Source organism: Miniopterus schreibersii, assembly GCF_964146895.1.
Source record: "Miniopterus schreibersii genome assembly, chromosome: 20".
NCBI lineage: Eukaryota > Metazoa > Chordata > Mammalia > Chiroptera > Miniopteridae > Miniopterus > Miniopterus schreibersii.
In genome coordinates this window covers 13092054-13113320 of record NC_138122.1, presented here as the reverse complement: position 1 = coordinate 13113320, position 21267 = coordinate 13092054, and the positions used below count along the sequence as shown (strand labels likewise).

Below are 21267 nucleotides of genomic sequence, written 5' to 3'. Positions count from 1 at the left end.
GGGCCCATCCATGGGCCAGAAGGCACCTTAGCAAGTAGGAGGGCAGGTATAAGTTTTCAGGTGTTACTGGCCCAGGCTAATACAGATAGACTTTCTATAAACACTGTCAGGCTGATCCAGAGAACTGAATTAGAAGCAGGAGGAGGAAGCTGTCAGTAAGAAAGTATGGGATGACGGGAAAGAAAGGTCCAACCTTGCAAGCATCCACGTGGGGGGAACGCAATCCCTCTGGAGGGGTTGAATGAGAGGGCTTGGAAGTCTGCTACCATCAGTCTAAGAGTTCTGTCCCTGTAAGAGCTTCCTTGGGAGAGTTCACAGTACCCTCAGCTGCTGGCTGTCTCCTCTGAGTAGCCTGCCACTGAAAGATGACATCCAGGAACAAACCCCAACCCTCTCCAGGTCGACTCCCTGAAGTGACAGCCTCCATGTACTTTCTTTCCTCCTCAAATAAGACTGGGGCCTGAATGTGCTGATGTGACTTCCTTGGGCTCCAGGGTACTGGGGTACCTAGACAGGAGTCTACGCTGTGTGACCATTGCACAGGAGGACTGGGCGAATGTCCAGGGTGGAGGACCAGCCCACTAATACTGCTTCCCCAATTGTCCTTGATGATGACATGTCACACTCCTCTCCACTAAGGCTCCCTTCCTCTGGCAAAGCCCTTGTCAGGCAGGTGTGAGTTGGGCCCACCTGGCTGGCAGCTGCACGGCCAGGTAAGGAGAGATGCTCCAGGCAAGGTTCACATTATCTTTCCACTGCTTCTCACTCAGGCTGGTGTACTTGGACCTCCAGTTGGCCACACTGTTCTCCCCAGCCTGGTCCAGCTCCAGCTCTGGGGCCGACAGTGGGTTGTACCATGTGTTGAGACGCTCAATCTCAGTGGCCTGGCGAGATGAGAAAGATGCTGATGTCCCTTCTGCACATGCCCACATGCTGCTCTGCTCCCCTCTCCTCCCTGGTGCTGTGGGAACATGGTGGGTGGGGCCTTACCAGCAGGGACAGCAGCAGCGTTCTGCGTTTCATGTAGTATTTGTGCAGCTGGGACCCCCGGTTGGTTTTCTTGGACATGCCTGGGGAGGAAAGAGGAGCCACACGTGTGTTCCTTGGAGGTCACTGGCCCACCCTTTTGTTTCTAGAAACCCAGGGGAAGCTGTCTTTCAGCGCTCTGTCCACCATCTGAGCTGCCAGGATGTGACTCAGACCTGAGGGACCTTCAACTGACCTGACTTCTTGGAGATGGTGGACATGCCGCTAGATAGGGGGTAGGTGTTGATCCAGCCTTGTGTGGCCTGCTGGCGAGAGCCGACAGCTATATCCAGATTGCTCCGGGTGTCTTGGTTATCTGTGGGCAAACACATTGTTGCTTCTAGAATGAGGTGTCTGAATTTTCACCAGAGATAAGGCAATCAGTGGAAGAGCAGGGGGCATGGCTGATGACGGCTTTGTAGAACTAATCCAGACATCTGAGAAGTTCTGTATTTAATCATTCTAGATGAAAATCTTACTAAAATTTGTATCTTCCTCCTAACCTTTAAGATAGAACAAAACAAATATGGTAGTCATCTTGAGAAATGACGGCAGTTTTCTTCAGCATTGTGTTGTCTTTTTTTTTAATATATCTTTATTGATTCCAGAGAGAGGAAAGGAGAGGGAGAGAGAGATAGAAACATCAATGATGAGAGAGTCATTGATCAGCTGCCTAGCCAGCAACCTGGGCATGTGCCCTGACCAGGAATCCAACCCCGATCACCTGGGTCCTAGGTCGACGCTCAACCGCTGAGCCACGCCCGGCCGGGCTCGTGTTGTCTTTTAATATAGCAATAACTCGAGGACCTGTGGGGCAGATGATTTACCCTGTTCTACATGGAGCCAGGAAGCTAACTTAGGAAATCACTGTGCCTGCTTTTTCATTTTTCTTTCCTTTTCCTGGCAGTCAGGTTGTCAGCTGTGGGTCTGGCTGCAGAAACTCCACTCCTCATCTCTAATTTATGGTGTGTAATTGGCTCCATGCTTAGAGAAACAAGAACATGGTTTCCTTTTGGAGGTTTGCTGCTTGTTTATACAGCAGTACCTCAGTTTTCGAACGTTTCTATTGACAAACACTTCCATTTACTAACACTGTAAACCCAGAAGTCAATGCTTCGGTTTTTGAACATGCCTCGGAAGTCGAACATGTCACACGGCTTCCACTGAGTGCAAGATCCTGAGGCCTAGCTGTAGGCTGTTGATCCCTCGGTTTTCAAATGTTTCAGAACTCGGTCTTCTGGAACAGATTACATTTGAAAACCGAGGTACTAATGTACTTCAGCGCCTTTTCCGTATCCCTCACCCTCACCCACCCTGGCTAGCTCCTATTCATTCTCAGAAACTTGGCTCACATGTTACCTCTTCCAGAAAACTGTCCCTGGCTCCCCAACTCCAGTGGGCCAAGTGCCTCTCCTTGAGGGGTGCTCCCACAATCCTCTCCTGCTGAAATCACCTGTCAATTTGACTGTCTCCTATCAATATAGGCTGTCAGATATGCAGCAGACACTTTTAAATCAAGCTGGTGCTGGGAGGAGCTACCCTAATGGCATCTGCTCAGAGCCTCTTGTGCTCATTCATGCTCCTCAGCTGGGACTGGAGAACTGCTGGCCAGGCAGGCTTTGGGCCTTTGGTAACTGTGCAGCATGGCCAAGGCCAGGACTCAGCTGGGACCTACGTGCTCCTCTGACTTGGCTCCTTCACGGCTGTCCACTGCACACCTCTGTCCTGCACCCCCGCCCCCTCAGCCCCACCACCCAGAAGCAGGTGCACTGCTCAGAACCCTCACCTGGAGGAACAAGTTGGCTGGCAGTCAGGTACTTCTTATCTGAGAACATAGCAGTCCAAAATTTAATCATTGTGCTTATGTCTTCACGCAGCCTCTTTTCTCCTTGAGTAGGGAACTTCGGAGGACAACTTCAAACAACCACAAGAGGACAAGAGTTGAGTGCCTGGAGCCAGGGACTAGACAGCAGCACATTATAAAGCAGTGAGGGGTGACACCTGTGATATCTGAATGATGAGAAGTTAGCCCACAGCAACTATCTTAATCTGCGTGAGAAAGTGTGACGTTCTCAAGCCCTCTTCTGACCACCTCCACCACTATGCTCAGCAAGTCTCTAGCCCTCAGCAGAATGGTATGCTTGTGGCAGGTCAAGCAACCTGTTGTCTCCATGTAACACCACCACCCATACTTGCAAAGCCCCAGGAGGCAGATATTTGAAATTCTTTGCGCAATAGCCATTCATATTAATTGGAAAGTTAAAAGGATGCACTTAATCTCTAAAGTCAATTGAACTGAATTGTTCATCTCATAGGGAGGCTAGCTAAGTAAAACATGGAAATACAACATAGGGCTGAAGATACTCAAATCCAGGGGTGTCAAGGTTGCTGTATGAGGTTGGTGGCATAAACCAGGCAAACTGTTTCCTCCTGTGAGTGACTTTCAGGGGCCCAGGACAACCAGAGCCACTGTCTGGGGAGGGCTATCACTGGACACTATGCACAGCACAGTGGGGGGAGTACCTGAAGTAGTCAAAGGCGGTTGAATAGATCTTCTCACGCAACACGTTGCGAATGGTTGCATTTGGAACCACGTCAGCATGCAGGAGGGACAGCCCCAGGGTCAGCAGTCTAAGAGAGAACCAGGGGCCGAGTCAAAGGCATGGAGCCTGGATCAAACCTCTGTGTGGTCTACCAGGGCTACCCTTCAAACTACTGGACCCTTGAGATCAGGGCACATCTCCAAATGACAGAGCTCTGGGCTGCCAGGACTGCAGCATCAGCCAGGTGATTACAGTTCACAGACTTACTGTACCTGAAATATCTCAGGAAAGGTTCTTCATATTAAACCTTCACTTTTGTTGGAGTAAAATGAATAATGTGTGTGTTAATCTGCCTTGGCATAAGCTTCAGTTAAACAAACTATCTGCAAACTACTCCCTGAGCCCTTGCTGGATGTCTCAGTTGGTTGGAGCGTTGTCCTGTATACCAAAAGGTTGTGGGCTCGATTCCCAGTCAGTGCACATACATAGGTTGTGGGTTCAATACCTGGTCAGGGCAGGTACAGAAGGAAACCAATCGATGTTTCTCACATCGATGTTTCTCTCTCTCTAAAATCAATAAATAAATCTTTAGGTGAGGATTAAAAAACAATAAAAACAACCTACTCCCTGAGATGCATTCACCTACAGGTGCTCTGAAGGTAGAACATTTAATTCAAGTTAAAAAAAGGAAATTTACCAAGGACCTCGTTCTGCTAGCTCAGGGCTCCTGACTGAGTATCTACAGACAGTGCTGGTCTATGACGAGATTAAGTACGGGAACAGAGAGGAAGCACCTAATCATTTCTACAGCAATTCCACACTGCTATGTAGATCCTTTTATAGTAATTCATTCTCATTGCATTTTATAAAGGTATAGGTCGGTAACAGATTTAAAGTTATGGAAAAAAGAACTAGCTCTTCCTTGCAGTGGTTTGAGAAGCACAGCCCAAGCGGTGCCCAGTGGGCTGCAGGAATACAGGTCTGGAGTTCATGGGTGGGGCCAACAGAGCTAGCATTACTGGTAGGCAGCAGGAAGGGGTACAGGCAGAAGAAGTGGTATACCCCAGTGTGGGGCTCTGCACCTTCCCTCCATCTGACCACCTAGGTACCTGCAGGTCCAGCTCAGACCACTCCTCCCATCAGGCTGGCCCTCCCTGCTAGGTCCAGAGCATCCCTGGTGCTCTGGCTTGAGGTCCCCCCACCAGGCCATATGTCCCAAAGGGAATTATGTGCCCTCTCCTTGTGTGTCCGGTGTTTTGCACAGGATTTGGCCTGCAGTCGGCATGATCAGAAGTTTTCTGTAGACATCTCAGAGGGATAAAGTGACGTGACCAAAGTCACAGCTGGTCTCCCAGCCTAACCTTGTCATACCACCTGCTATTTTTTAAAAAAATAGTTTTTAAATTTGATTTTTAGAGAGAGGAGTGGGGAGGGAGAGAAACATTGATGTGAAAATGAAACATCGATCAGCTGCCTCCTGCATGCCCCCTAACAGGGATTGAGCCTGCAACCTGGGTATGTGCCCTGACCGGAAACTGAACCAGCAACATTTTGGTGTATGGGACACGTCCAACCAACTGAGCCACAAAGGCCAGGGCATCACCTGATATTTTTCACTCACCACTATTTCATTAGAATGGTGACACCATTTTGCTGCCACCCACCCCCAACCAATTTAGAAAGGCTGCCCAACATTTGGCTGCCCCAGGTCTATGTGTAGATCAGTTCCCTGGATACTCCCCTGCTGTGAAGAGAACAATGCCTGACTTCCCCATCCCTGAAGGGTGTGGTGAGCTAGGTCATTTGCACAGATACTGAGGGCTCGGTCAGTTTCTGGTGAATAAATGACCAACCATGGGAAACCCCCTTGGAGAAGGCCCACAGCACCAACAACTCAGCCCCCCTTACAAGAGGAGGAGAGCCCCTCACTTGAAGCGGGGCCCAATGGCCGCCACGTGCCGGTTCATGCTCCCCTTGGCCCCGCCGATGTTCAGGGACATGGAGCGCTGCAGCAGGCTGGAGAAGATTTCTACTTGGTCAGAACTGCAGTACTTGGCGATCTCAAACCGTTGCACCAGGAACTGAGAGGGGAGGACAATATGCTGCCATGCTGGGGCCTGGCTGGCTCATCCCCAGAACCAGCTTGGCCAGCTGGGGAGGGGCTCTGTGCTCAGGAGGGTGGGTGGTGGTCTGAGGGAAGCAAAGAGAGGCCGACAGGGGCCTGGGGAGAAAGATGGAATAGCCATTGCACCCCCCCGGTAAGATAATCGTAACCTGGAGCCCCATGCTCACTAAGCCATGGGCCCCAGGGGGAGTCCCCACCCCTGTAGCTAGAGTGAGTGGAGCACAGCTGAGCCTGGAGAGGCAGTGGGGCACAGGCACATACGTCAATCCAGATGTAGTGAGGGGTCACTTCAGGGGCACAGGGTTTGGGCTGACTGGCTTCTGACGCTGCCAGGGGGTCCGCTTCCTTTATCTCCACAGAAAAAAGGCCGAACTTCTGCTCCACTGTCATCTGCCAGGCCCCTGCCATCTCCCGCAAAAACTGCAAGTACACAACAACTTAAGAAGCTCAGTGAATCCCAACAAGATAATACACAGAAAACCACACCTAGGCACATCATAGTCAAACTACTAAAAATCAAAAATAAAGGGGAACATCCTAAAATTAGCTAAAATGGGTGGGGGGAACCCCTATAGCACATACTGAGAAACAATAAGAATACTGCTGACTTCTTCCCAGAAACAATGCAAGCCAATAGACAATAGAAGATGCAGTTACCACGCTAAAAGCAACCAAACTCCCCTCCCAATAACTGTCAACCTAGGATCCTAGATCCAGGAAGAACATTCATTTGCATAAAAAAATGAAGGTGAACTACAGCTAGGAGAATTTATTTCCTGTAGACCTATACTATAGGAAATACTAAAGGAAATTTTTTTTTTTTTTAATATATCTTTATTGATTTCAGAGAGAGGAAAGGAGAGGAGAGGGAGAGAGATAGAAACATCAATGATGAGAGAGTCATTGACCAAGCCCGCAACCTGGGCACGTGCCCTGACTGGGAATCGAACCCCGACTGCCTGGATCCTAGGTTGACGCTCAACCGCTGAGCCATGCCCGGCCGGGCACTAAAGGAAATTCTTTAGTCTAAAGAGAACAACTGTAAATTTGGATATATAGAAGAGCGTGAGAAATCGAAAATATGTGAATAAACACATAAAGCTTTTAAAAAATCCTTTTCTTAATTTCTTTGAAATGTTTTTGACTTTTAAAAGCAACATTATAAGGTGCATAACATATGTAGTAGTAAAATAGAGGAAAACAGAACACACAGGATGACAGGGAGAAAATGGGTACATGTGGCAATGCTATACAGCTGTCACTGAGGAACTGTTTTCCTGACAGTAACAATAGCCACCCGTACAATAGCAGTTAGCGTTTACTGATAGCTTATTACACGCTGGGCACCGTTCCTGGCTGGTGACGTGAGTTAGTCCTGTAATTTTCACAACAACTTCATGCTGAAAGTGCCCTTGTTATTATTCTCATTATACAGGTGACAAGCATTGCTCTGGAGTCAGAACCCTTCAGGCTGCAGCGTGATTCCCTTAAGCCCTTCTGCACACTCTCTGATGAGAGTAGAGCAGGCCAGGCTGAGAACACAGTGCCCACATTAGTTCCTGCTAGGAAGAATCCAGGAGCCACTGGTTAGCCCAAGGCACCAGCTAACTTCTTCTGAGAGGCAGGGACAAGTGCCTCTTCCTGTATAGGCAACTCCCACAAAAGCCAACTGAACCAAAACATTTCCTCAAACTCTGAATGGTGTGCCTGACACAAACTCCATACAGTTATAAAATAATGTGAAGTATTATGATTACCGCCACTACCCCCCTGCCTAGAACATTCTAATTCCATATTTGGAAATACTCCAATTTCCCTCAAGGGACAAGAAAAACAAAACACCCCTTTTGACCACTTTACTGATCTTAAGAGAAAAAAAAAAAACCCCACATCAAATTCACTGTTAACATGAAAATTAATAAGATCTTTGAAAAATAAAACTCTTCTTAGGTGTTCATTCAATCAGCTGAAAGGGAATACATGGCCTTCCCTGTGGGCTCCCTCTCGTAGCCACTTCAGAAATACAGACACAAGGAAAGCTGCTCCTCCCAAAATTAGCAGGCCAAGAGAAGTATCCTTGTGGACAAACACAAAAATTCCCATTCCCATTCGATACTGATAGGCATTCCAATCTCAGGGAAATGGCTCCCCCTACTGAGTTTTGGAAAAATAACAGCTTCTAGGGACCACTGGGATATTTTTAACATATATGCCTCTCTGGTCACCACAACACCCTGTGGTCAGGCATTAATATCACACTCTTACACATAAGGAGACCGAGGCCCCAGAGGGTGAGGGCCTGGCCTGGGGTCTCCAAGCTCACCAGCTGTGGATAAGCTCTCTCCATCTCTTGCCCTGCCCCACCCTTTAAGAGCAGACTACCACCAGTGTCCTACCGGCACTTCCACTCCATTCTTGCCAGCCAGCAGCCACTCCCAGCAGGCCAGGGCAGTCTCCATGCCATGCTCATTGAACATCCGGAGGGGACCCCAACACAAATGATGGAGAAGCTGTGGGTCACAATCTGGAACCAAACATACACTGTTCAGAGGCCTCAAACATGGGCTGAACACATAGCCTCCCCAGGTGAGCAAGATAGCACCAGTTGGGCCAATGATGGCCCTTTTATTTCCTTCCACCCACCAGAGAGGCAACAGAGATCTCTACTGGGGGAGCTCCAGTTCTTTCTTCAGCCAGAACTCCAGTTCACTAAGGATGATGAAGGCCAACAATTTGTTTACAAATGAGCCCAGAGGTCCACAGTGCTGGTCCCTTACCTTTGCTGCTGATGAGCATCGCTGTCAGCTTGAACATGGCCTGTGTGTAGTGCTGAGGATTACTGAGGTCAAGTGCTGTGTTCAGCTCCTGAACCATCATTTTGTTTAGGTCAGATATCTGGCCTGTGGCATCGGAGAACCGAATCATTCCATACACCTACAAGAAGCACACCATTTCAGCAGAGGTGTACGTAATTAAGGCACATGGGCGAGGCCCTGGCAGCCACCTGACAAGGTAGCACAGAAGAATGCTTCGCTGTCCCAAACTAGAGCTTATGCACGCAGAGAGTGACAGGCTTATGTCAACAATTCTACCACTGCTCACAGCTTTTTGGGAACTTCTCTTTTAGAAATGTGTGTTAGTGTTCCCACCATTGTAGATGGTCGGTCCTTGGGGGCAGGGACCTGATCTTGTCATCTTTGTATTCCAGCACTGAGCCTGGGGTCTGACTCCCATAGGGACACATGAATGTGGGTTGATAAAGTTCCTTCAGAATCAATCAGTGACTTAACAAAATCAGCCTCACTATTTTAAAAGTGATACATACCCACCCGCACACCAAGTACAGACTTCCCACCACTGGGAATTCAAAACATGTGGAACAGGCCCTCAGAGCAATTCCCAGTGACTAGGAATATCAAGTTGGTGGCAGCTGAGCGGAGCATGGGTCCCACTGCTGGGGCTGATGGGAAGAGCGTCTGCTAGAATAAGCAAGTTGCAGAGCTTTCGGGGCAGGTGAATCCCTTACTTAGACCAGGCCACCTACAGACTTTCAGGGACCTCTGAAATGGGGAAGGCTAGCTTCTATGTTTTATGGGTGAGGGAACTGGGGCAGAGAGATAGGTAAGTGACTTGTCAGACTGAGATAAACTGTGTTGTGGTGGACAAAAGCCCTCATGGTAGTCAGATGTGGTTCCCAATCCTGCTTGCCTGTGTGACTTTGGGAAGTTACTTAATCTTGGGAGCCTCAGTTTATCTGTAAAACTGAAATAATAGTATGTACACCTCACCAAGATAATGCATGGCACTCAATGAATGTTTGTTACCACTTAAAACAAACAAACAAACAAGAAAAATAGAATGCTTCAGTGTAGCCAGTGTGGTGAGTGACTGCCAAAAATTTCTAGGCTATGCTGATAGTCCCAGGGCCCTAAACCTTCAAGTCCACCTAAAATGAGTAAGTTCCATATTCACCAGACTCCTTGTTCATTTTCTACTGGGAAGCAGCTGACTGACATCACAACATGAGGATACTTTGAAGGGCCTTGGACACAGGGGCAGAAGAAGTACCTCGCCTGCATAGCGGTTGCGCAGATTCAGGGATGCCATGAAGTTGGAGTAATCTTTCTTCACACAGGCTGGGCGCTCAGTGAGCTGAGTTGCCTACAGACAAATATCAATAATTACTTCAGACCATTGCAATGTGTCTTCCTCATGTTTACCTATGTTCAATTAAGAAGTCAAGTTCAGATCCAGGGGTTATTAAAAATCTTCAGTAATGACAAGTTGGTAAAATGAAATACTTTAGAACACCCTCTAGTCTGGTATGTCCCATGGAAAAAAAAAAAAATTTAGTATGAAAAGTTTCTCTGGAAGGCAGCCCATACTATAGCTTCACTTTGCCATCCTGATTACTTTCACCCCCAGCGGCAAACAGGCCTTTGCAACAGAAACAATCACCTGATTGCTGTGAAAATCATCATAAACTGCAATGGCAATGTTGCGAAGTTAATGGTCATGGGATGTCCCCTCTGTGATGGTACTGGTGTGTAAATATGACTTAGAAATGGTAGAAGGTGACTGAAGTGTGAGCAGTGACAGAGCTAGCAAAAGCTGCAGGGACTCTGAAACATCCACTCACTGCTGACTGTAAAGGGGCACACTGAGTAGAGAAAACCCACAGAATGGGGAAAACATCCTCTCACTTCCTCTGCTTCAGCCTCAGCCCCTAGCCCACCTCCAGGACTCTGGGTCTCAGTGACTCCTCTCTTTAACCTTGACGCTCACTGCTTCGCCCAGTGTCACTGAAGAAGGCTTTCTCATAAAACTTGTAAGCTGGTTTATGGGGGGAAAAAGGTTACCCAAAACTGCTTTATGTTTTTTGGAGACAGTGTGTAGCCTTTGGCATCAAGCAGGCCTGCATTGGGACCTGGCTCTGCCACTGATGAGCTGTGAGACCCTGGGGAGGTCCCTTAATGCCTGAGATTCAGTGGGCTCCCCTCTGCAAAGTGGGGATAACAGTGCTCACATCAGGCTGTACAGGGACTCAACCATGCCTGCAGAGCCCTGGGGCAGCAAATGGCACTGGCGGGCCACAGGGAAGGCCAGCCCCCTCTCTTGGGTAACCCTCTGCCTGCAGATGCCCAGTGCACTGAGGGACAGTGGATGGCCTGTAGAAGTCTTCTGATTCAGTTCTCTGGGCAGCATGACCTGCTGGCCTGAAATTGCATTTCTGAAATGGCTCCCTGAGTGATGGAGAGATGTCACTCTGGGGCCTGCAGACTGCCTTGCTTTCCATGGAGCGGGGGCACCTAGGCCAGGATATCCAGCACAGCAACAATCAGAGCACACAACAGAAAAGGGAAAACCTAACCAAAATCTAATTTTCTGAGGAATAATACCTAAGTCTTTCAGGCAAAATTAATCTCTCACAAGTCAGCTGGCTAGAGTCTATAGAGAAAGACTACAAACTGTAACATGCATTCTTACTCTGTGAGCCCTGCTTCTGGCTTCTGCCTGTGTCCTCAGATTGGTGGAGAGACCCAGGTTGGGGAGCTGAGCCAATGCCACTTGGCCCTGCCAGAGCAGGAAGGCTGCAGGTGGCAGCCTAGACTCTGTTGCTTGTGTCTGGGATGCTGCTTTCTTCAGAGAAAACGCAGTAACCTTCAGGTGAGTGCTCCAAGGATGGCAGGAGGTAAACAGACACTGGCTATCCTCCCTGCCTCCTGAGGTCACAGAGCAGTCCTGCGGCCCACCCTCCCTGGCGCGCAGCTGCTGCACCTCCAGCACACTGAATCTTTACAAGATAGGCAGGCAGCCTCCCCCACACCATCCCAAGAGAATTAAGAAGCACCAAGGGAGCACAGAGCCATGCTGGGTTCAGACATGGACAGAGGCCCTGCACTGGGCCCCGAGGTTGGGAGACACCAAAGTGCAACACAGCCAGTCAGATCACCAGTTCTCAACCCCCTGCTTTGATCCCAGGCTCTAATTTAACTCAGAAAGCACTACTTAGTAGATGTGCTGCCCTGTGAGTTAATCCTGATCAGAACAAGATGAAGCTGAAGAGATGTATGTGCAGTTCAGCATCTGCTGAATACAGGACTATCAGGAAGTTGCCGAAAATAAACATGACTATAAAATGTTGATTGTGCCTAACAGATCAGTTTCCTTCTTCATGGATGTGGACTCGCAGAAATCCAAAACTGACCTTATTAATGAATCAAGCTTAGATCTCCATCAGTCCTTCTTGTCAAAACAGAAGCACAGTAAGGAAATGCCTGCTTTACTGACCAGCTGATCTCTGAAACTGGGGATCTCTCACAAGAGTCTGAACTACTGGAAGACATTTCGAGCACCCCATGCAGGCAGCCTATGGGTGCCCAGGTGGCTTTCGAGAAAAGCCAAAGCCACACATCAGCTTTGGCCCTTCCCCCCACACTGCCTTACACAGTTGAAGAAGCTCACTGCTCCCCAGGAACTCCTTCACGTACCCCGAGAGTTGTGTTCTGCTTGTTGTAGCCGGCAAAGTGAAGAATGCTCTCGGTGGCCATAGCCAGCCCCGTGTGTTGAGATAGTCCCGATACCCAGTTCTGATGTTTGTTTAGATATTCCTGAAATAGAGAAAAATGTTTTACTTTAAAGGTAAAAATAACACTTTATAAACTGAGGTGTGAGGTAGTAAAGCAAACACTGGTTCTAGTGCTGGGTCTGCCCCCCTCCTGACTGCTGTGGGATGCTCAGTAAGGGTGAGCCCCTCTCTGACTGGCTGCTGCTTCTGTGTGAACAGGGACAAAATTGGTCCCTAGAGTGGCTGGCACACAGTAAATATGAGAGGACCACGGATTCCTTAGCATGTTCTTATAAGGATCTGCTATTTGCCAAGTGCTGGGGAAATAGCTGCAGAGCCCTAGTTCTGCTGTAGACATGAAGCAGTTTGGCAGTTCCATTGCTGGGCAGCCCTGCTGTGAAGGGCAGACTGCTGGACAGCAGGAAGGCAGAGAAAGTGCCTGAGTCTGGTGGAAGGGGCCATAGAGGTTGAGGTATACCTGACAGAGCCTGGAGGTGTGAGTGGGCCTCCTGCCCTAGGGATCTCCAGGGGTGTATACTGCAGAAGCGGCAAGTATAAGGGGCAGAAGGCAAGGAGCAAGCCCAGGCTAGAGACAGACCAGGTTTGAAAGGCCTTGTGTGCTAGGCAAAAGAGTTTACGGAAAACCATGTAACTCCCCTCAGGAAAATGCAAATTTACACACAAAAGCATGCCAATGGTATTGGCGAGTTTCTGGAACCCCAGAAAACCAACCATGATCCCATGGTGATGGGAAGTAGCTAATGAGCACATGTAGCAGAGAGATATTGAACAGATTTGCTATTGAAACTAACTGGGCTTGTGTGGAGGACTGCTCAGGGTGGGCTGAGGCAACAGGCAGGAAACCTAGGTGGGGCGGGGCCGGTGAGGCCAGGCAGTGAGAGCTGGGCGGCAGGTGGGGTAGGGATTCAGACAGATGGATGTGCAGGGGAAAGAGACACGGAGGGCCAAGGAGATATCTGGTAGACATATCAAGACCATTTCAAGCCTGTTCACTTTCCACTTCCTTCTTAGGCCAGGCCTAAGAAAATAAACATCTCTTTCTACCGATCCCTTTTTGTCCACTGAATCCTTTTAGGAATGAAAAAAAGCTTCCCCTCTTTAGATTGCAGCCTTAGGAGTTAAGGTCCCTTTCCTCTACATGAACCAAAAGAAATCAGACATTTTCCAAATATGAACAGTCTGAGAAACTGCCACAGTCGATAGAATACTAGTATACACAGTAGATAGCTACAAGTCATGTTACAGGAGTGATTTCATCACAAGGCCCAGCTTTGTCCAGCTTAGCTGGTAAGCCTGCCCGATGTAGGGCTCCAACTTTTTCATTCTCCAAACATCTTCATTCTCACCGTTCCAACATCTTTGTGAAGGAATAACTTTATAGTGACCCCAGGCAACATCCACGTATTTCTAAACAGCCTCCAAGGCTCTTGGAGCTAGCTACTCTACCCTACCCAGAAACACTTCAGAACTAGTTTTATCTTGACAAGTGTTGCCAAGGTCAACTTCAAAAGCTCCTTTTGACACACCCGCTCTTTGTTAAGCCAGATTTCTTCTAGTGACATTTTTATCTTTGATCCCTTTTAAGGTGACTCTTTCCTCCTACAAATTGTGGCACAGTTTCATCTCTGCTTGACCATCTTCAGAGCAATGGCTCACCTTGTAGTCATTTGCATTTATCAGGCAGTGCTTTGGTTTGAAAGGACTCACATACAACTAGCTACACATGCAGCCCAGATGGAGCTCTAATAAACATGGGTCCTGACTCTGCTTCAACATCCTCACTCCAGCTCCTGCACCCCACCCCTGCACCTTGCTGCTGCTGCTGGCCTGCCAGGCCTCCCAGCCCAGCATGCCTCCCTTGCCCATCTTGCAAGCAGCCCCAAGTCCTGCCACAGACCCAGCACCTCACCTGGAGTGCGCATGGTCTGGTTCCCTGGGCCCACCTGCCCACAGATCCGATCGCACCTGCCTTCCTCACCCCCACACAGCACACTTACCCCGCAACATGCTCCTGATGCAGATCATTTTGAGGATTCTTTTATTCTCAGGCACTAAACTAATGTTTTGGGCCTCTGTTTATTCACACTAGTGCTGTCCGTACTGAGTTTGTATAAAGGTCTTGGGATCGTCTGAAAGAGCTTATCAAGATTTCTTTTTGATAATTTAAAAAATGTACCTGTAGGTGTGATTTGGTTACCGTAGGTGCCCACTTCATCGCCTCCTGTAGGATCATCTCACAGCGTGCAGCAAAGTCCTTCACGATGCTCTGAAAAAGGGTGTGATCAACCCGAGGTCAGTGTATCTGGGCTGTCAGAGAATACCACCAGTATACTGTGGACAATTATGGCCTAACTGTGTTCCTCCAAATCCATGCTGAAGAAATGATTAAGTTAAAATGGAATCAGTAGGTTGGGCCCTAATCCAATAGGACTGGTGTCCTTGTAAGACGAGCAGATGAAGACATAGTCATGTACAGAGGGACAAGCATGTCAGAACATAAAGAGAAGACAGTCATCTACCAGCCAAGGAGAGAACTTCAGAGGACACCAACATTGCTGGCACTTTGATCTCAAACTTCAGTCTCCAGAAATGTGTGAAAATACATCTCTGTTGTTTAAGCCACCCAGTCTGTGATACTTTGTTTTGGCAGCCCTAGCAAACTAATGGAGGGACTGTGCTCTAACACCAGGCTCCTGGGTCTGGGGAGCCTGCACACATTGTGGTCTCTAATTCTTGCATGAGGCTGTGTGGCAGAGCCCACACTCACAGCACATCACACAGCCACTGTGCAACATAAGTTCTGAGTCAGTGACTGAAGAAGAAGGAAGGTCCAGGAGGTAAAAGCCATCACAGGGGCCTCATTGCTGTGCACGGGGAACTCCCTGTTGGCAGCTGGTTTAGCTGGGAGGCCCTGAGGTTGGAAAGTGACCAGCCCCAGCCTGGTGGAGTACTGGTCTGAGTTGGGCTTCAATCTGCCACAGTGAGGGCTCTGAGTCAGACCATAGAGCAGTAAAGCTGGTCTCAAAGTCATGCTTGCTCATATGGCTTTGAGAGGCTATAAACTCAACTGAAAACTTGTTTGGCAGTTGAACCAATGAAAGAGTGGAGAATCAGCACAGCTGAGTGGCAGACAGACCTAGGAGTTGGCACCATTTATACCGTGTGACCCTGGGCCTATACTGCTCACATCTCAAACTTCTGGGGACTGACTTACATAATGTGTGGAACATGCTGGCCCTAAGACACAGGAGATGGCAGTGAAATGGCCCTTAAGAAGGGGACCACTCTGGTCCTACCTCTCGAGCTTCATATGTGTCAGGAACGGTGATCCGATAGGGGGCGTCGGGGATGTTGTAGTAAGGCTGGTCCTTGTGAATATCCTGAAAGCACAACAGGACTTCCTCTTCCAACAGCCTTCCCCAAGCTGTCCCTGCCAAGCTGTGCCTCCAGGGACACTGGGCAGCAGAGCATTTGCCTTCCTTCCCCCAAATTGTCCTGTCAGTGACGGGCTTCCAAACTTGCTGTGGCTTACTGGGAAAGGCCAGGGTAGGATTTGGGCTGCCTGCCCCCAATTAAGAAGAAATTAGGCTCAGTATATGGTGGGCAGAAACACTTACTGCACTCAGCGACAGTGACAGGGTCTGGAGGATGTCCAGCATGGTCTTCAGCACCGTCCCGCTCCATAGCAAGTGGGGAAACCTGCACCGAGAGCCACTTCTCAGGTCCCAGGAGCCAAATCCCCAGGGCACCCACATTCCTTAAAGTGTAGCCTCAGGAGGCTAAGAGTCCCACCTCTGGATCCCCAGCTGAGGGTCAGAGGAGGTGAGGCAGCTTTCAAGGCAGAGCACCCAGTCAGAAATGCTCCCAGGCTCCAGTCAGTCCCACTCCTCAGGGCCAGACATAGGCCCAAGTGATCTGCTTCCAATCTGACTGTCTGTTACATAGTAGCCAGGCCACCTCACCACCCTCCAAGCGATCCTTCTCTTTTATGACCAGGGCTACCCGATCATGGCACAAATAGAAAACGGCAATATTTGCATGACACCCTGGGGTAAGAAGAAGCTGCTCCTGAAGGAGGGGCCCTTGGGCTGAGGGGAGCAGACTGCACAGCTGTGACTCATAGTGACTGCAGCAAACTCACTGACATTCTGTGTGAGGCTGCATCACCCTTTGAAAGTTTTAATTCTGACTCCACTTTTTTCTGGACTGACAATATAACATTAACAATGATAACACATGTCTACGTGTACACACACACAAAGCATTAAAAGGGAAATAAACGTACTTATCCACCAGGCCAGACAGGTACTTGTCTGCCACTCTCCGTATCCTCTTGTGAATGTGGTTGAAGTTCACCAGGAGAAATTGCGCGTGCCGCTCCAGCTCCTCTTCGTTCTCCTTGGTCTTTGCCTGGAGAGTCAGAAGAGACAGGTACATCAGGCACCCTCCCAAGTGCCCCCAGCAGACACGTGCTGGCTCTCTGGCAAGCCTTACTTTATCTGCCATCATGTTCAGGAAGGCATCAAATACTTTGTCTGCGACGGCAATCACACACTGCATCATCCCTGAAACAAGAAGGGGTTTCCATGGTCAGGAGCAGCAACAGAAAGGACCAACCCCTGCTACTTCCAAATGTTTTGTTTGGACATGATTTTAGACTTACTGAAGAGTTCCCATACACCCTCCACCCAGCTTCCCCTGATATTAACATTGCATTTGTCAAAACTAAGAATCGAATATTGATACGATATTATTTTCTGAACTTCAGGCTTTATTTGTTGTTGTTGCTATTTTAAAAAATGTATCTTTATTGACTTCAGAGAGAAAGGGAGACAGAAACATCAATGACGAGAGAGTCATTGATTGGCTGCCTCCTGCACACCCCTGACTGGGGATCGAGCCTGCAACCCAGGCACGTGCCCTGACCGGGAATCGAACTGCAATTTCCTGGATTTTAGGTCGATGCTCAACCACTAGGCTGGGCCAGGCTTTATTTGGATTTCTCCCATTTTCCCACTGGTATATATCCCTTTTCTATTCCAGGATCCAATCTAGGATGTCACGTGGCATTTACTCATCATGTCTTCTTGGTCTCCCTCAAAATCTATGTTGATTCCTCAATCTGTTCTTGTCTTGTATGACCATGACATTTCTGAAGAACACAGGTATTTTGTAGGAGGTCCCTCAATTTAGGTTTGTCTGATACTCGCTCATGATTAGACTAAGGTTATAGGACTTCAGGAAAAATAGCACAGAGGTTAAGTGCCCTTCTCCTCGAATCAATCAGGGCATGTGTGAAATCAGTATCTCCTTTCGCTGGTGAGTTGGCCTTGATCACTTGGGTGTAGTGGTATCTGCCAGGTGTCCCACTGTCCAGTTACTATTTCTCCCTTCCCATGCTCTACTCTTCAGAAGTGAGTGAGTCACTGAGTCCAGCCCACATTGTGGGAGAGGAATTAAGCACCACCTCCTGAAGAGAATCTGTGGACAAAGTTAAAACCACCACAGTAACTGAGAAATATTCTGGGGAAAGTACTTTGAGGTTATGTAGATATCCCATTTCTCTTTAAAACTGCGCACACTAATTCAGCACCCCTCAGTGAGTTTCACCCACAGCAGTTCCTGAGCTTCTCACTGGGATTTGCTGTGTGCCTCATTCTTTCTACTTTTAGTAACTGGAAGTTTGTCAAGACTGTCTGTCCCTTCTTCCCCATGTTTTCTGTTTTATTCAATCATCTAATCAGTATGGAGCATTTCTAACTGGCTACTTGGTAGGATGCCTTTGCCCATCACCTGCCCTTTCTACCTGGTCCCTCTGAGACCAGGGATGACCTTCCCTGGACTGTGTGGCTTTTTCCTGATTAAAGAGAAACAACTACATGTCTCTATTTCACAAATACTTAATGGAAGAAAATAACATTTTTTATACACCCCACCCTTCCCCCCAGTATATGTGACCTTCTTTTATTTATTTATCCTCACCCGAGAATATTTTTTCTGTTGCTTTTCAGAGAGTGGGAGGTAGGGACAGAGAAGAGGGGGGGGAGAGGGAGAAACATCAGTGTGAGAGACACATCAATTGTTTGCCTCCCATGTACCCCGACTGGGGCCAGGGATGGAGCCTGCAACCAAGGTACGTGCCCTTGGCTGGAATCCAACCTGGGACCCTTCAGTCCACGGGCTGATGCTCTAACCACTGAACCAAACAGGCTAGGGCATGTGACCTTCTTTTAAGTAAAATAATAAAAATATTGTATTCATGTTCAAATTATGATAATTTGTCTACTGGGAGTTCCTTTAAATTGGTTTCCGGTAGTCTCAGCCTGCTCCGGACATTAAAAGGCATGACTGCTCCCTAGCAACAAGATGCTCCAGGTCCATCAATGACCATCCAAGAGGCCCAGGATCTTTAGCAGAGGATAGTAGTAGGGACTGAAATCTGGGGGCTGGAGCACACTTGAGCATTGATGACGGGCTAGAATAATGCTTTTCCTGCTCTCAGAGTAGTGGTAGTCACAAAAATATGTATTTTTTAAGGTTATATGTTTTATACTGATTTTTACACACAGAAAGAAAATAGGGAATAGTATTCCTTTTTATCCTATCAAAGCTCAGTTGATCAAGAGAGTACCACAATAATAAACTTACCAGACTTGTCTTTCTGAATAGCTTTATCCTCAAAGTAGCAGAACATGACCTGGAAGCGGTCAGGATCTGTTGAGCGCAAAACCCTAACAAAGAGAACAGTTTTGAGTAAATTTTGAAAGATCCAGGCCCTCCGTATCACAGACTTGATATTGCCCAGAAATGATGAGGCTATGAGGAACAGGTGCTCTACGCCATTTAGAGGGACAAATGCTGACGTGTACTTTCTGAAGAGTGATGTCCATCATGTATCATAACATTCCCATATGGTTACCTCCAGCAACCCACCACTAGTGATAGATCTTAAGGGTTACATGCATGAGGATTCTCCTAACAACACTGGCTGAATGTCCATTGTCAGGAGACTGGTCAGATAAACCAGAGTACATCCAACCAATGGTGCATCATGTAGCCACCAAAAGGAGAGGTAGCTCTGTATGTGCTGCTACAAAAAAAAATCCAAGATGAATGGTTGGGGAAAAGAGCACGGTGCGGGGGAAACAGTTTTCCTAAAGGCCTCTGTGTACCCACTGAGCATGTAGGATATATGGCTTGCATATGCACAGAAGACTTCTAGAAGGGAAAGTAAGCAACTATCAATAGTGGGCATCTCTGGATTCAGGGCTACAAAAGTGATGCTTGTATTTTTCATGTTCAGCATCTTCTCTATTATCCTAATGTTTCTATTCTCTTTTTTACTTTATGCACTTTGAACATTTTTATGTTTAGAGTAAAAACTGTCTTTAACCTTGGGGGAAAAGGAAGAGAAAGGAGAGAAAGGCATGCGCTTGAACCGTGGCCCCTGTGGCGAGCTATTCAGGGTGCGGGGAGCTCCACAGGAACAGTGCAGGCACATACAGGGCCAGCTCTGCTCAGTGTCTGTGGGCACCCACCTTCAGAGTTAAGCTTCAGTGGGGCAGGCCTGGTGGCTTCAGGCATATGCAGTCTCGAGTGCTCATGTGTACACAGCTTTAACATAATTTCTCTCATTTCCTACTTGTTTTAAAGTTCTCCCAATAACTAGTGGCTGGGAATCTGAGCCAGGTTCTTGAATAAAGGCTTCAGGGTTGCTTCTCCATGCTTAACAGAGTGCTTTTGGGGACTGGCAGGTAGCCCAAGGCAGGAGCTGGGCTCATGGGAGCCGCTATGGGCCGTCCCCTTAGTCTTCCTCTGCCAGTCAAGTCAACGCCTGTACAGAGAACCTGAGATCACCAGTCACAGGCACGCTTGTGAGGAAGCAGGAGATGGCCCTGCCTGCAGGCACATGACACTGAGGGCATCTGTTGTAGCCACACATTTGCTATGACTTATTCTGTTTTTCTTTAAAAAATGTATTCTTTATAAAAAAAAAGACTAGAAGGAACTATACTAACATGCTATAGGGGATGGTGGTGAGATCAGGGTTTTTTTCCCCCTCTACTTATTTCCAAATTTTTGTGTAATGTTCTCATATTACTTTTATAACAAAAAAAAACAAAATTACAATGAAAAAGGAAAAGCAAGTCAACACTCCCTTAGCTCTGTGGGACTCTGGGGAGAATTAATAGTTTTCAAATTCTGCTCTGCTATGGGGTCCTCAGACTGCCAGAAGCAGGGAGGAGGAGATGGAGTGGGAGGGAGGGGCGCATTTCCACTTACTCCAAACAGCTTTAATCTATTTTATATGTTGAGCTTCCAAGTATGATTTCTTTTACCAGAAGGTTTTGTGGCACCAAATAAAGGTTAAAATAATGGTGTTTTCCAACTATCCCTCCTTTTAAGAATCAATCCTTTCTTTTCCAAACCATTTGAGTAAGACATTATTCTATAATATTCTATCCTGTCACTTAAACAAAGAGGCTAAGTGTAACCTGACCTTTCTGTGGCTCGTGGATTTGGCTACAGTGCAGCATGCCTCAGCCTCAGCATAGTGGGTCTGCAGCGTCCACACTGGCAGCCATAGGCAGCTGCATTGTGCGCACCCTGGCTGCTTCCTCCAGCTTTCATTTACAAGAGGCAGCAGGATACAGTGCTCAAAACTACTTATGTTTCAATCACAATTAGGGATTATCTTGGGAAACTTACTTAACTGCTCAGTCTGTTTCCTTATCTGCAAAATGGGTATGTAAGAGTGCCTACCTCATAGGCTTACTGAAGAGAGTGTCAATACACTAAGGTACTCAGTCGATGCTAAACTAATATTGTGATGATGATAATTACAGATCATTACAATTACTATAGCTATTCAGTCCGCTGTGGTTATGATGCATCCCAAGCGTCAGGCCACCTATGGTATTATCTTGGAAGAGGCACTTTCCCACTTCTTGTTTGTACTCTACTGTGGTCCTGGAAGCCAGCTC

The 21267-nt window shown here is 47.8% G+C and overlaps 1 protein-coding gene across 1 annotated transcript in view; it reads right to left on the bottom strand.

Annotated features, from left to right (window-relative positions):
- The window catches only part of PI4KA (phosphatidylinositol 4-kinase alpha), a 97054-nt gene that overhangs the window by 15309 nt on the left and 60478 nt on the right, over window positions 1-21267 (bottom strand). The window contains exons 23-39 of the mRNA XM_081123072.1: window positions 18932-19014; window positions 16778-16848; window positions 16569-16693; window positions 15901-15982; window positions 15580-15663; window positions 14460-14549; window positions 12186-12305; window positions 9763-9855; window positions 8472-8628; window positions 8091-8218; window positions 5956-6114; window positions 5499-5650; window positions 3550-3657; window positions 2813-2940; window positions 1223-1342; window positions 991-1070; window positions 691-884 (exon numbers count right to left, since the gene is read on the bottom strand). Of these exons, the coding sequence (XP_080979198.1) occupies window positions 691-884; window positions 991-1070; window positions 1223-1342; window positions 2813-2940; window positions 3550-3657; window positions 5499-5650; window positions 5956-6114; window positions 8091-8218; window positions 8472-8628; window positions 9763-9855; window positions 12186-12305; window positions 14460-14549; window positions 15580-15663; window positions 15901-15982; window positions 16569-16693; window positions 16778-16848; window positions 18932-19014 (1974 nt within the window). The remainder of the gene's footprint in view (window positions 1-690; window positions 885-990; window positions 1071-1222; window positions 1343-2812; window positions 2941-3549; window positions 3658-5498; window positions 5651-5955; window positions 6115-8090; window positions 8219-8471; window positions 8629-9762; window positions 9856-12185; window positions 12306-14459; window positions 14550-15579; window positions 15664-15900; window positions 15983-16568; window positions 16694-16777; window positions 16849-18931; window positions 19015-21267) is intronic.